The sequence below is a fragment of the Gossypium hirsutum genome, chromosome D05, assembly GCF_007990345.1.
Source record: "Gossypium hirsutum isolate 1008001.06 chromosome D05, Gossypium_hirsutum_v2.1, whole genome shotgun sequence".
NCBI lineage: Eukaryota > Viridiplantae > Streptophyta > Magnoliopsida > Malvales > Malvaceae > Gossypium > Gossypium hirsutum.
The window spans coordinates 12,110,870-12,125,810 of record NC_053441.1 but is presented as its reverse complement, the minus strand read 5'-3'; the positions used below and the strand labels follow the sequence as shown (position 1 = coordinate 12,125,810).

Genomic DNA, 14,941 nt, shown 5'->3' with positions numbered 1-14,941 from the left:
AAATTATTGTTAAATATTTATTTTATTATAAAAATTAAGCCTATCAGCTTCGGTATAGTTGTACATTTGTTTGTTTTTTACATCGTTTTGTCTTTTTAATCCTTTCAATTTTTAATGAATGTACTTTTTCTTTTAAATATAAATATACGAATATTATAATTAAATAAATAGTAACTAGGGTTGGATAGGGGCTCAATTGGAAAAACCTAATAACAAGCTCGGTCAGTCCAATAAATCATGGGAGTTGTTAGCCCATTGATTTTGGGTTATTTTTTGTTTTTCAAGTAATCCCTGTGCCCATATGGCTCCAATTTTCTCCTTCAGTCATTGGGTTTTCAACAATTTCACCTTAGGATCCAATCAAGTATATAAAAGGCAGCTGTTTTTATTTTTTATTTTTATTTATAAATAATCGCAAGGTATTCATCTGTTTTACGATTTGATTATAATTCTACTTGGGTCGGAGTAGTATTTAGGTAAAACCTTTTTAATAATGTTGATCCCAAAACTCAAATTTAATTCAAATGCTTCAAAAAAAAAAGTCCACTTCCACTTCTTCCAATCACTTATTAATTAAAAGAAAATAATTTTTAAAATAGGATAAAATGGTATATGTACCATTCAATGGAAACAGTGGTAAACAAAGTTTATGTTACCGTCCAAAATCATAATTCAAACTCTATGTAAGTCATGTATTGAGGAAAGAAAACAAAAATGTAATTAAAGATTGAAGTATTTTATTTGGAGAACTTGTGAAGACCAAATCATATCCTTGGGAGGATGAATCTTGGATGCTTTTTATGGAAATTATTAGCCTAATTTTGTAACAATCATGAAATTTAGTTTTTAAAACACTCAACTTGTTAGCCTTAAAAAATGCTTAAACATCATGTGCTCCACAACTTGCACTTTTATTTATCTCAACTAATCCACAACTTGAACAATTTCCTTCCATCATTATCATAACTTTATGATCCAAGGTTACACCATTTTAACTTGTGGATTAGTTCTTTGCCCTCTCCAAACAAATAAATAAAAATTGTATATTTACATATATTAAGAGGGACCCATTTACGTTACCTTTTATCTTTTTAATTTAACAAAACATTTCTTAACATAATTACGATGTCTAAATATACATGTGTATATATATAATGTTTTCATTAATAATAAAACATTTATTAAGTGCTTATTTCGAATTAAAATGTCTCAAGCATTATTAAATATTAGAATCTTATGTTAAGATTGAATTGAGACCAAAAGCATTTCTTTCCTTTTTTTAATAAACAGAAATAGGGATAAAGCAAAAAAAACCATGCAAGTTGCCTAGTTGTATCCGGAAAGTAGACCCTTGGGGAAGGAACTAAACTTTCCTAGCAACTTGCAAGGTTGGTTTCTACCTTGGGCCCATGAATTTTTTTTTTGACCTTTATAAAATTAATTAGTTTTCACCCTATCATAATCATCTTTTAGATATTATATAATGTAATATTTCACAGGGTAAAAATTAATTTGAAGTTGCAAATAATCAAATGAAAATGCCATATCGAATTATGGACGATCCAAAACCTGACTGCTTCACCTGACAACAAAGAGCACACGCAAAATATTTTGTTGGCTGACCATTCCAGAAGAGGCTGCAATAACAGCCTGTTTCCAGTTTAGTTGCTCGGTGTTTCCAGTTCCCCCCCCCACCAACTACCCCTAAAATGAAATAATTTAGTGGAATCAGAGCAGGCTTCAAATTAATACACCAAAGATCTCTGGGAATTTATGACTATCATTGATGGATGATCTTATTGGCCCCGCGAAATAGAGCCCATTGATTAGCAATACAGGGTGGTCCTAAACATGGTAAAATAAACCTACAAATCAAAATTCATCGACACGGTAAATCGAAGCTAGATTGGTAATCCAGTGAAGAACAATGGTAAAACTCGTGTAGTTCCCCTCATTACAGCCGAACTAATCTTCTTGCCGTAATTTCGGCTTTTGTTGCAGGTGAGGATCGATGTCACTGTCGACCAAGACGACCAACATGCCACCCGCTGCCGCTGCATCCGTCTTGGGCACAGGATGTTAATACGGTTAAGTTGGCCAAAATAATATAAGGTTGAAACTGAATGATTAATCAATGACTGAGCTGGTGTGTTATCATGAAGCAGAAATGCCGTGATAGTTGGAAGAATCATCATGGCCAGAGGAAAACTTTTGCTTCTGTCCATTTCTCCGTCTACTACCGCCGGCTCCTCCGATGGTTCCTCCTCTGGTTCTTTTCCGTTGCCTGATGTCTTCCTTGTGTTCCATCTGCCTTCAAACCATCATTCGAAAACAACAGCTTTCATATGTATCATGAATCCGACGCATAAAATTATATATTTTTAAAAAAAGATGCACAAGTCAATTAGATTGGAGTCTTAGAGAATCCAACATACCCCCAGAAAGATATGAATAAGTTGTGCATCGATGTTTTCCGGCATAGTCTCCCCTGAACTCATTTCGGAGGAACTCCGGTTGTTGGAGCCCGAACTGTCACCGTACGACGCAAACGAAGATGAAGCAGAGCAAGATATTGGTGACTGACCACTACAGTCTAATGAATCAATGTCAGCCTGGAACATTTCTTCAAACAATTCCTGTAATTCCTCAAAGCTTTCTTCTCCGTTTTCCTATACATTCAGATTACCCAAATAGGTAAAAAAAATAGTTTTGACAGTTGAAAAACAAAAAAGTAAATAAAACAGTGCGAGTTTACATAAAAAGGGCAAAAGAGCAGCAAATGGGCTACTTGCAATCAATTATGTCTACTAAAACAGAAGCAATGGCAATGCCATTAATAAACCCGTAAAGATCAAAACAATGAAAGAAACGTACACCGGACATCATGGCAGTCATTTCGTTCAAAAAGTCTCCCATGCCCTGAAAAATTAAACCATTCCATTAACCCTAAATCTACTTGAATTAAAATATAAGTAAAATATAAAAAGGAGTGTTGAGAAGAGATACATTTTCGTTGTCATCACTGTCATAAACTCCTACGTCGTACAATAACCTTTTGTTTGCGTCAGACAGAACTGTATAAAAAGGCAAAGTGAAAACACAACAAACATCTCGTGAATCTCAATCCAATAATTCTCCCTCTTAAACAGAAAAAATAAATCTCAACTTGCATGACTATAAAAAGCAAATTGCAAATGAATAGTGGTAAAATAGTAAATTACCAGAATAGGCTTGTTGAATGGCCTGGAATTTCTTCTTGGCTTCTTCCACAAACTTGGAATTTGCCGAGGCAGAGCAACGATCAGGGTGCCATCTCTGTCCCCAACAAACAACAACCAAAATTCAAATCTTTTATTTTTTATTTTTTTGCTTTTACTGTAAAAACTTTCGTGACAATCATATAATTTTGAAGGCTTCATTATCTTTTAATGTCACGATAAAACCCAGAATTTTACAGGATCGGTTTACAAACATTGGGTATATAATTTCATAGCCAAAACAAGAGCTTGTTTTAACTGACTTCAATGCATGTTCTTCATAGTGCATGAGTAAACACCAAAAAATAAACAAAATTAAATGGGGCTAAAATCTAACCAGGGCAAGTTTCTTATAAGCAGTCCTGAGCTCTGTTTGAGTGCATTCCTTATTCAACCCCAAAACAGCATAGAAATCATTGTTTTTCTCTTCTTCATTTGCCATTCTTAAAAAATCAAACCAGACCAAAAAACTCGAAACAAAAGTCCTTTTGTCTCGTCGACAAATTATAGTAATAAACAACACAACTTAAAACGGGAAAAGAAAGCACTAAACCAAGCCAAACCCACCTAAACAAGACTAGAATTTAGAAACATGAGTTGGGAGTTAGGACACTGTCTTTGTGGAATCCTTAGCATGTACTTCCGCGAAGAGAAAAGAAAAACAGATAAATGAAATGAAATGAAACGAAAGGAGGGTAAGAGAGTGTCTCTGCAAACAAAACTCTCCAGAAAGCGGTCGTTTATATAAGTTTTTATGTTGTGCATTTATATAGGCGTTGTTATTTTACAAAGTAACGTTGGGTTTATTGGTTTCAACGTTTGAAGTAGTGTGGGGGGCTATAGATAAGATGAGGTAGATGGGACGGTGGGGATTGCTCCAAAAGGCTGAGATATTTTGCCTATTTGTGTATCCACTACTTTGCTTACCGTGACAACATTTGGTTAATTAATTAGTTCACCTTGCTTTTCTTATACAACTTTTAGAATTTAAAAACTAGATTGAGTGAGTCAAATTTCATGATATTTGAAAGTTGGAGGGGCCCATCAATGGAGGTAGGATGGTGGGCTTGATCAAGTTTTGTCCAAAACTCAATGGCAAGTGGCTTAAATTCTTTTACAACTTGATTGAAATAAGTGGCTTAACCTCATCCTTATTTACGAAAAAACCACCGTCAAGTTTTGCCAAAATCCAATGCTTCAAATTTTAGATTCCAATTGAATTACTACTTTAAAAAACATGTCATTATGATCATCTTCAAATTATGTGCATCATTATTCAGGTATTACCATGTACATCTAGATTATGTTGAGGGAGGAAATAATGATTCACATTGTCTCACCAAAAGATTAAATTTCTCCTAAAATACAAGCTCATAAAAACATACCATTCCTAAATGCAAGTACCTTGATTAATCCCCAAATGTAATGAGGCATGGGGATTATTTAGAGCAGTCTATACAAACAGAGAAAGTTGTCGGTGTGAGGAGCAGCAATGTCTCGAAACTACTGTGGTCCAAACTCCTAAACAATGAATTTTGTTTAGAATCTGCCCCCAAATCACGTGCCTTTTTCCTTCTCTAACATTGTAGAACCAACCAACATCACCACTTCTTCTTTATTTTATTCATTTGTTATCTCCATCTCTTGCAATTTGCATTTCAAAACAATGGAGGAGTAAAAAAGAGAACCAAAAACAAAGATTATGGTTCCGTCCCTTGGAGTACCTCAACAGATCATTGAGTAAAAATTATATTTAATGAATTTAATATTCCAATCTCAATGGTGTAATGTTTTTAATAAAATATAGTCGGTGAAGGTACCTTGCATCTTAGTTTAATCATCAAATCATATTCAGTGCATGAACTCCAATTATTTATTTTATATATCGTTTTCTACCATGCAGGTTTGTATGATTTCATTGATTTAATTGAAGATATATAATAGCAGTCGGCATTTGCAGGGAGATAATAAAACGTTATGGAGAGAGATCCGAGCTTGCATTTTGCATGTGCATGTGCTCCTACTGCTCTATTTGGAAGATATTTTTCCACGTCATTCCCATTCCCATTATTTTCCAATCATATATTCTAAAATGCACATAATATAAATGTGTCTGTTGGCATCAAATGCCGAATAAAATCGAAGATCTTCAATAAAAAAATGTTTTTTTTTTGGTTTAATATAGCGTGATATTGAAAGTGGGTTCCTATCCTCATTAATTCATTTACTAAAAGTTCGTATTACTGCCACTTACATGACCAAACAGATAACCATACACAAAACTTATCAGTAACTTGATCAACAAGATATGGTTACCTAAAACTTACTCTTACCCACTACACATAAACGACCTAAGTTTCCATGTCTTTAAGAAAATTGGTTAGCGTGGATTCCTTTTTAGTGTTTATAGGGTGGGCCGGAAATGTGAGGTGTTGGTTTCAGATTTCAATCCATCATTGGCAGTAAAACCAGAGATAAAGTAATGGAAAAAGAAAGAAGAATAAATTACAGCCATCGGGAAGCATAAACCTTTTTCATTTTTCTAACGGGAATTGTGAAAACAACCTGTTATGATGAGGAAATCTAAGTAAGACCCGGATTTTGTCCAAGGTAGAGCAGAATCATTCATTGTGTACGGAGGGCTTTAATCCAATCAATTTCCAATTTGAAATCACCAGGCCCAGAATTAGCACCAGGGACACCACCATCTGCATTAACCGATAGAGACATCCCCAGTATACGAGATGGATTCATCTCCAATTTTGCTTCTATCACATTTCCTCTCCATGTTGGCAAATAGTGATCCAGGGGTATCTGCAAGCGCAACGTAATACAAATCATGTACCAAAATCTGTTTCGGGTATATATCCGATATGGATGTGCTCAATTTCTAGTTTCATATAGTTGACGAATCATACCCTCATACCCCACGTCTAGATATGTGTTAGCCACTAGAGTTGAACACCTCCACAAAATAATAACATTTCACAAGGGATGTGACCAAACAAATTGAAACCATCCCGACCTATAGAAGCCTAAAACATGACATTTACACTCTTTTATATCGCAAGTGGATTTCGAGATGCTGAGAGTCGAGAGGCATAACAGAAAATGTAAACAGTTGTTTGTTTGACATGTGAAATGTGAACCCTTATCAGGTAGAATGTAACAATAAATAACAAGAAAATATGTGCCATGATTTCGGTTTCTTTTATAGCCATTTATCTAACAGCATTCTACTTATTTTCTGTATGACCACTATAAACACATGTTCAAGGGTCCAGTTATATTTTGAAATACATCCCATGAGCAGAAACCAGTAACGTCAATTGCTAAGAATACGAGAGTTTTACCTTTGCAATGCACCAGTTGTCTTTGGGAACAAAAACAAAAGATTGCCATGAATTATCTTCCATCTGTCCAGGTGAATTCACCCAATTTTCTGTATAGATCTGCATATAAGTTTATAAGATTCAATAGAATACTTTCGTTATATATAATTCAAACAAGTCAAAACAGATAGAAACAACATAAGTAGAAGCCTTAGATATCTGTTTACAACTTTAGTTCAATATAATGAGAACAACTCACTGTAGATATATAACATCTCCCATCTCCTTTAATCCTTAATGCTATTGTATCATATGCTTCCAAATCAATGAAGCCATCAAACTGCATATATACGAATGAAAGAAAAAATGTCACTAAAAGCAAACGGATATTGCAAAAGAAGAATTTTAATTTATGGTGCCACTACAATAAGTGAAAATATTCTGTTCTATTTATGAAGATGCAAGAGAAGGTGGATTTCTACATTGGAACTCTTCAAAAGAAACCCAAAGTTTGAATGATATTAACTCACTTAAAACAAAGTAGAAGTAAAACCTTGCACATGCTATAGAAATAGATAGACATTTAACTCCATGAAGTGACTAAAGAAAGGGAGAACATAGCCTAAGTTCCGAAAATAACATCCTAAACACCAAGCTCATGAAGGGGTTTGCTAGTATTAATGTTTTTATGTGACGTATCACAAACGTTGGAGCAGCCTGAAGAAAATAGAAACAAAGGATTAAAGAAAGGAATAAGAAATAGGAAAACAAATGCATGATAGGCTCGATACATATTAAGAGCGAATTTAACAAAACAAGCAGAAGACGGCCCATCAAGTGATAGGCTCGACACACATTCCTACAGAGACTATTATCACTTCAAAAGGTGCACTTGAAAGAGCAAGTTTGAAAACAAGCTTTTATACAACATTCATAAAGCTAAACAGTCTTTCGAGATTCATCCATAATTCCATATAATATAAGTCACAAAAGGAAAATCCACCTATCTAGTATCTACAGTCTGCACTAAGGACTTGACGATGGCATGAAAAATTGACACTATCCAAAATTGATGCCACAAAAATAACTAAACCATTACGATCAGGAAACTCCAGAATTTACTTCAGATGATTTATAGCAGGTAAAAAAGCTGGAATTCTTGTTCACCTTCTTAGACCGCATTCCACAAAAGCCGCTCCTAGTTATGTTCCATTTTGTACCTTCGGTTACATCCCGGGAAAGATTCCCAGAGAAAACTCCTTACAATAAATGTTATCCGTAATCAGCAATTTAAAAAAAAAAACATGAAGCAGTCAATGGTGAGAAGTGTATCGATATCATGGATGCCAAATTAAATTATTTGCACAAAATCATCAAAGGGGAGCCTTTTCAATGAACCCTAATTGACTCACACACACAAATATACTAAACAAAAAAATCTAACATTAAAACTATTTTGACTATTACCACTTGATTTATTAGCATCGTCTTTGATCTCCAATGAAGCCGACGACAACCCTGGAAAGTAAAATTATTAGGAAAATATTGCAAAAAATTCATTTATAAAAGAACATGATAAGAAAAAGAATTTTGAAGAGCGTTTTAAGAGTTACCTCCAAATTCCGCATCAGAATAAAGATGCCATTTCTTGAGCTCCTCTTTTGAACTGAAATTGAATATGTATTTTTCAGCGGGAGGGATCCAATCATCAACATTCCATGTCAGAGCTTCATTTTGTTTAAAAAAAACATAATTTGAAATCAATTAGCAAGGGGGGAAAAAAAAGGAAAGGGGTCGAACTATTTTTTATTTAAGAAATGAAAAATAAACAGATTGATGAAATTAATAATCGAAAGTTCTTTTTTTACCTTTCTTGGTTGCATTCAGGGAAGCTTGCCATATCCCGCGAAACCTTGACATTTCTTCCTAAATTCTCAAACAAATTTCAAAAATTTAAGAATCCAAACAAAAAAGTAGTGAAATTTTTATAATGATTTGGATTGAAGTAAGCCAAATCGAAATAGCTAAAGCTGTTTCAGTAGCGGCGTCTGTCACTGTTCATCGTCACAGTTGTAAACAAAGAAATCAGAAACATCTTTTACTTTCCATTTACTCCAATTTTCCCCCACTATTTGGGCCGATTAGTTTGAAGAAACGGGCCTTTATTTTGGGTTTACGCTCACACTTTTACACTTTAATAGGCCTCAGGGGGAATCCAATGTTCTTTTTTTTTTTTTAACACAGAGAAAATCTTTAAGAAAATAAGTCATTATTTATCATAAAAATAAAAATTATTAATCTTTTTGGGCTTAATCATTTTTATAAACAAATAAGTTTTAAAAGCTTATCTTCCTAAGTCACCAAGGATGATAAATATTTACTTACAAACATTATCGATAAAAAGATAATTATGTGGATTAAGTCATTAATGCAGTAATAAAATCTTTGTATTGATATTGAATTATTCGATAATAAATAGTAAGATGCATTCTAGTGTTAAGGGGAGAAGAAGTGTTATTAATAAATAATTTAGTGTAATGATAAAATATATTACATTCTCGATAAAAAAACGTAAATTTAAATCCTAAAAATAACTATATTAATAAAAATAATCAGGTACAAATATTACGGCATCCTCTTGGAAATTGAGCAATGAGCAAACATGTATACGTCAAACTAATCTCCATTTTTCAACCTATCAAGTTGTACTTTGGTTCTGCCAAAAAGGTTAAGGCATCTTTTCACCTTTTTGTTCAAAGTTGAGGCTTCTTTTCGGAATTTAGCTACACGTAAACTAAAATCTAGTTCTACGAATACAATAAAAAATACACGATATATTTAATAAATATAAGCATTTATATAAAAATATATATAATAAACATGATACATATACTTTTCAATATTAAAGTGATTTATTTATTATTTGTCTTAGGACCAGTTCTTTTATTTATTATTTGTCTTAGGACTAGTTTTTCATTACTTAAAAAAATATTTTTGACTCTAAAAACACTTTTGAAAGAAAAGCGTTTAAGAACAAGTTGCTTTTGGGAACTGAAGAGGAGAAGCTAAAAGTTTTAACTTTTCCTCTCCCAAAAATTCGTTTGGTACTTAATTACTGTTTCACCCCTCTAATAACATGATATTTTTATTTTTTTTCTTGGTGCTTAATTATAATTGTATTAAAATCATTAATTTAAAAAAATATTTTTTAAAATACTAATTACAAATATTTAATGGTTATATTTAAATATTTAAAATATAGTTTATATATTCTAATTAAATTTTATAAATAATTAATATTTATTGCTTAAAAATATTTAAAATTTATATTTCATATATTAAAATATTAATAACAAGTTATAATAATTTTTTTATATTCTTACTAAAATATAATAATATTAACTAATTTAAATATTATTTAAATGCATATTTGTTACTTGATAATAACATGTCTAAAATTAACATTTTATTTCTCAAAAGTACTTTTTAACAGCAATGCTAAACACTCAAATTTTAAACCAAACTTTTCAAAAATACTTTTCAAAAATAATGAATAACTTACCCTTAATTACATAATTGATATAACATATATGAAAACAAAGTTCTAAAAATGATAAAATTATACATTTTGACATTTGATAAATTACGCTACGTAAAAGAAACTGATATCTAAACGAACTTGATAATATATTTTTTTTGATGTTAATGAAAAATAAATGTAAAGCAATTGGGGGAGATTTTCTTTTTGACCAAAATCACATCATGAATCTGCCTAATATTGGTACAATTCAATGATTCATGAGAGTGCAACAATCCATCCTGTTGAGAAATAAATAAATAAATATATATATATAAAAGGATATCATGGCTGACTATTTTACCTAGGAAGAGGCAAAAAATCAAAAGAAAACTTTGCGGCAAAAGTGGGGAAGGATGAGTTGGGTGAAGGCAGGGCGGGGCAGCCCATGGTAAAGCGCACACTGATCTGTAACATGGCCGGTGTTCCCTCGATATGGCTAGCTTTTGTGGAGCTTTGAGAGTAGAGACAAAGAAGGGAACATGAATGATTTGACCGTACTCGAGATAAATGCGACGTCCAAATGCCGCCATGAATTGACTCTGACATCAGTATCAGTATTTTAACAGCTGTTCTGCAGCCATGATCTGGACCTGCAATCTTATGTCTTTAGTACCAAGTGGATTAACTCACTCACTCTACCTTTGTTTTGTTGAAATGGAATAAAATAAAAATAGAACAAAAAATATTTGATATTATGTTATTTAGCTGATTAAATTCAATAAATATGGTTGGGTGAAATAATATTATACAGTAGAGATAAAATAACAATATTTTATTTAGAATTTTTTTAATATATTGTAAATTTTAAAAGCATTACATTTATTAATAAAATAAACTTATAATAAATTATATTTACATTTTCGTTATAGTATTCAACAGTTATATAAATAGTTGTATTCGATTTATTAAACATATATTTAATGTAGTGATTTTTTTTCTTTGTTTTAATCATTTTTAACGTTCTTTTCTCTCTAATTACCCCCACGCCCCAAGTTCTCTCCGTCTCTCTGTATTAAAAGCATGAACACTCGTAAGAAAGTGCATCCTTTCCAGAATCCGACAGTCCTCCTCCGTAACAGCTGCCGCCTGCCACCGTCCATCGATGTCTTTGTTCATAAGAAAAATCCTTTGGAGAACAATCTTAATCCCTTCTCTCTGTTTCTCTAATTAATTTTCTCTGAATCAGCCCATGTAATCGTAGATCTACACTTTAAATTAGTAAAAAATAATTTAGGAATCCTTTTTGCCATCGTTTTTCTTTGAGCTGGGTTGGAGATGTGTTTCTCTCTCCATTCTTCTCTTCTCCCTTCATAAATTTTAAGGTCAAAAAACCCATGCAAGTCTCTTAAACCAAAGCACAAGGGATTTTCTCTCTTCTCCGTTCTTTTTTTGGCAAAACGTTTTTAGCTTTTCAAGCTTATATGGGTTTTGTGTTATTTGCTGTAGGTTTGGTAATGTCATATGTGATCTTTTTGGTTTTATTTGAGGAATAAAAACCCACTCGGTCGAATGGCCATTCCATGAACCAAACTACAGTTTCACTGTCGCACGCCGAATTAGCCTGGAATGGAATGGCTATTACAGGCAACCAAATATAATGGAATTGGTCTGAAACAATGAGATCATGCAAGTTGCTGTTGCAATTTTTAGTGTTGATGAAATTATATGCCACAATATATTAATATTAATGTGTTTTTTTTATCGAGTATTTGATTCTTTTAAAATGGATATATGTGTTGAATTATACATAAATTAAAAGACAAATTTCTACCAAATATAACATATTGCCGGGTGTTGTGTGGTTTATATTTAAAGTAAACTAACATATGGATCCGACTCTATATTTTGTCTTTCTCTTTAGTTGATGAGATTGAGGCTGTTAAGACTTTGATAACATATGCCACGAGTTTTGCTCTCTCAAGACTAGAGAAACTTTCCATCTTTTAGTCCGTCTCTCATATCAGATCTCTTGAGCTTCTACTATGGAAGAATATCTTGGAATTTCTATTTTAATAAAAATAATGTAGATTTACTAGTTCATATATGGTTAAATAGATTCATAGTTTCTTCCTATCATCTATGTTTTTTAGATATGAACTATGAAGGTATAGATATGAAATAGATTGATGTTTTTGGGTATTTACAGTAAGATTGGTTGGACACCGAGAAGGATAAAGAAAAGGGGTGGGAGATTTCTCTTCATTTCCGTTTTCCTTTCAGTTCATTTTGTTTAGCTAATTACTTGGAGTTAAAATTAATTTTTCTTAATTTAATTGGTATCAATATTATTATTAGTGCACTTATATATGATTTTTTTTATTTTAAAATTGAAAAAAAAAATTATAGATAATTTTAAATATTATTATATTAAAAAGATTAAATATGATACCAAAGTATCTTTAACTACTCTATATTTTTTTGCTTTTAAAAGAAATATTCATTCGTATATTAGTGACTTAGGTTCGAGTCACACTAAACGTATACTTTGCCCTATTATTATAATTCAAAAAAAAATAGTGAAATTTAAATCATATAATCCTCTAATACGTTGACAACTTCCGAGGACAGGTTACCCCACAAAATTTTCAATTTGCAGGGAAAACATTAGGCCAACCAACCGAATTGTTGTCTTATACTTATAGTGTAATAAAGGTGAATTAACGTGAATTATACCAACATTGACTCGCTGCTTAAAACTTAAAACATTATACTTTGCCTCAAAAATACAGATCGGAAAATAAGGAAATTAACTTAGTAAAGAAAAATAAGTATTCCATCTACTCCATGTTCCCACTAAGCTTGATATATAGAGCGTAAAACCAGACTTTCACTGCAGATTCCTAGCTGCTACTGCATATCCGCCAACAATACCAAGTAAATAAAGAAGCTAGCCATTACAGAGCTGCCTGTTAATGTTGACATATACATAGATATCCTTAAAGATTCCGTCTTGTGAGCAAATCTTGAAGGAGATCTGGTTTCATGGGGGACCAAATAAAAAACTGAAGTACATCATACATGGGCAGGACCTTCCTCACCATCAACATCTATCAAGACTATACCATGTTCTTCACTCTCTGCATTGCATTGACTCAACTTGATTTTAATTAGGACAGTTGTGGAGAAAACGACTGTAGAGGGCTCTTTTAAAGCTATCCTAGCATCATGCTAACGTGAGCTTGATCGATGCCAACCCCACTTGCTGATTTTTTTTTTCCTTTTTGCACATTCAATCCTTTTCACTACAATTGGACTATCAATAGAAAATTAGGGCCATAACCAAAACTAACTTTTGCAATAGTTATTTATTTAGGGTTCCATGAGATGGACAAAAAAAAGAAAAAGAAAGATATAATAGAAGAAAAGCCAAATTTCCATTTCTCAACCATTTTGGTTGTAATTATATGACAGTAACACTTCATGTCAAGCAATATAAAAGCAAAAAAGAAGGAAAAAAGTGTTCCCAGTGGAGCTCTTGATGAACAACACATCTCGAAGTAATAATATCATCTTCTCGAAAGAACACACAAAAACTAAATCAACTGCCTAATGTACTGAAATTTTTTTATAATATGGTTGTTTTTTTTCTTCTCCTTTCGATGCCTCAATATATATAAATATAGATTTATGTTTTACAACTTTTGACAGAGCTTTAAAGATGTTGTTTTTTTGTTTTTGTTAGCAAGTGTAGAACTCAACCAGCTCTTCCATGGACCCCAATTGAGCCCCATCGTTCTCAAGCATCCAAAGCAAGTGTTCAAACAAGACAACCTCACAAGAAACCACAACTTCATGGCCACCACCATCATTATCATCATCATCATAATGATAGTGATCGTGATCATCATCACCATCATCATCCATACCACCAGAGGATCGATCAATCAGCTCCTGGAACAACGGGTGGCACATGATTTCGGAACCTACCAGGTACCTCCGCCGCGACTTGCCGACGTAAACTGCATGAAGTCCCTTTGGAACCGACTTCCCTTCGGGTTCTGCTGCAGCCGCTATGGCACTGCTGCTACGGGTCAGCTTCGTTAAAGACGGCCACCTCTTTATTGCAGACTTGAGCTTCGTTAGCTTCCCAAATTTCGCCATTGCTAGCTATACCTGCAGTACCTTTTGCTAAATGATTTAACTTGCCTAGTTTTGGAATGTAAAAGAGAGACTACTAAAGCAAAAAAAAAAAAGGGTGCTGGTTTTGGGGGTTGGAATTTGCAGAGAAGTAGGGATGAAGGATGGTATATAAAAGAAGGAAGGGGGACCCTGGGCAGACCCGACAAAGACCGAGACATGTAAGAAAAACATTGCAATTAGCAAATACGTGCTTGGCCCACTGTTTGATATTATATTATACCAGCTAAGAATGAGATATTTGGTGCAAAATCCAGTTGCCCCTTTTCGGCATTTGGTGTGGCCAATCTTTTCTTTTACTAACCTTTGATATTTAAAATAATACAAATATATCTTAAATAATAAACAGTAATATATAATGGGATTAGAGATGAGATGGTAATAGTTTCTCTTACATTAATTAGCGATGGTTAGTAAGTACAGAAATAATAAATTAATATAGAGTGGATATGAATGAATATTCTAGTACTATTTGATTGATTGGATCAGTCCAGGAGTAGGACTTATATACATGAACGAGTGACTAATTGCTGCTAACTAACTCTATTAACAGTATACCAGTTTATATAGCAAATTGCTAACAACCTAACTTACCTTATACACTAACAGCGATTAAGGGTTTCATTCTCGCTTTG

The 14,941-nt window shown here is 32.9% G+C and overlaps 3 protein-coding genes across 5 annotated transcripts; all 3 read right to left on the bottom strand.

Moving 5' to 3' along the window:
* Nucleotides 1-1,762: 1,762 nt before the first annotated feature.
* On the bottom strand, nucleotides 1,763-4,075 carry LOC107906068 (chaperone protein DnaJ). Of its 2 annotated transcripts, none has more exons than XM_016832923.2 (6): nucleotides 3,595-4,075; nucleotides 3,222-3,315; nucleotides 3,007-3,074; nucleotides 2,875-2,919; nucleotides 2,436-2,669; nucleotides 1,763-2,307 (listed from the first exon to the last, which is right to left on the bottom strand). In XM_016832923.2, exons 1-6 carry the CDS (start codon nucleotides 3,697-3,699, stop codon nucleotides 2,155-2,157), a joined length of 699 nt encoding a protein of 232 aa, XP_016688412.1. In that variant the 5' UTR covers nucleotides 3,700-4,075; the 3' UTR covers nucleotides 1,763-2,154. The 2 variants fall into 2 exon arrangements, with proteins under 2 accessions (XP_016688412.1, XP_016688414.1); XM_016832925.2 differs by having other exon boundaries at nucleotides 1,763-2,311; nucleotides 3,595-4,067.
* Nucleotides 4,076-5,740: 1,665 nt separating this feature from the next.
* On the bottom strand, nucleotides 5,741-8,712 carry LOC107906069 (probable complex I intermediate-associated protein 30). Of its 2 annotated transcripts, none has more exons than XM_016832926.2 (7): nucleotides 8,458-8,712; nucleotides 8,203-8,316; nucleotides 8,057-8,107; nucleotides 7,757-7,848; nucleotides 6,849-6,929; nucleotides 6,611-6,709; nucleotides 5,741-6,071 (listed from the first exon to the last, which is right to left on the bottom strand). In XM_016832926.2, the coding sequence occupies exons 1-7, from the start codon at nucleotides 8,507-8,509 to the stop codon at nucleotides 5,883-5,885; spliced, it is 678 nt and encodes a 225-aa protein (XP_016688415.1). In that variant the 5' UTR covers nucleotides 8,510-8,712; the 3' UTR covers nucleotides 5,741-5,882. The 2 variants fall into 2 exon arrangements, with proteins under 2 accessions (XP_016688415.1, XP_016688416.1); XM_016832927.2 differs by having other exon boundaries at nucleotides 7,757-7,845.
* Nucleotides 8,713-13,521: 4,809 nt separating this feature from the next.
* LOC107906070 (auxin-responsive protein SAUR78) lies at nucleotides 13,522-14,549 on the bottom strand. Its single transcript, XM_016832928.2, has one exon. It carries the CDS (start codon nucleotides 14,268-14,270, stop codon nucleotides 13,848-13,850), a length of 423 nt encoding a protein of 140 aa, XP_016688417.1. The 5' UTR covers nucleotides 14,271-14,549; the 3' UTR covers nucleotides 13,522-13,847.
* Nucleotides 14,550-14,941: the final 392 nt, after the last annotated feature.

Excerpts from the sequence above, each read along its gene's own strand:
- LOC107906068 (XM_016832923.2), bottom strand. The coding sequence starts at position 3,699 with ATGGCAAATGAAGAAGAGAAAAACAATGATTTCTATGCTGTTTTGGGG. Across the intron at positions 3,075-3,221 it reads CATTCAACAAGCCTATTCTG|TTCTGTCTGACGCAAACAAA; the intron begins GTAATTTACTAT and ends CTTTTTATACAG. Across the intron at positions 2,670-2,874 it reads TGACTGCCATGATGTCCGGT|GAAAACGGAGAAGAAAGCTT; the intron begins GTACGTTTCTTT and ends CTGAATGTATAG.
- LOC107906070 (XM_016832928.2), bottom strand. The coding sequence starts at position 14,270 with ATGGCGAAATTTGGGAAGCTAACGAAGCTCAAGTCTGCAATAAAGAGG.
- LOC107906069 (XM_016832926.2), bottom strand. The coding sequence starts at position 8,509 with ATGTCAAGGTTTCGCGGGATATGGCAAGCTTCCCTGAATGCAACCAAG. Across the intron at positions 8,108-8,202 it reads TTCTGATGCGGAATTTGGAG|GGTTGTCGTCGGCTTCATTG; the intron begins GTAACTCTTAAA and ends TTTACTTTCCAG. Across the intron at positions 6,072-6,610 it reads ACAACTGGTGCATTGCAAAG|ATACCCCTGGATCACTATTT; the intron begins GTAAAACTCTCG and ends TTGCGCTTGCAG.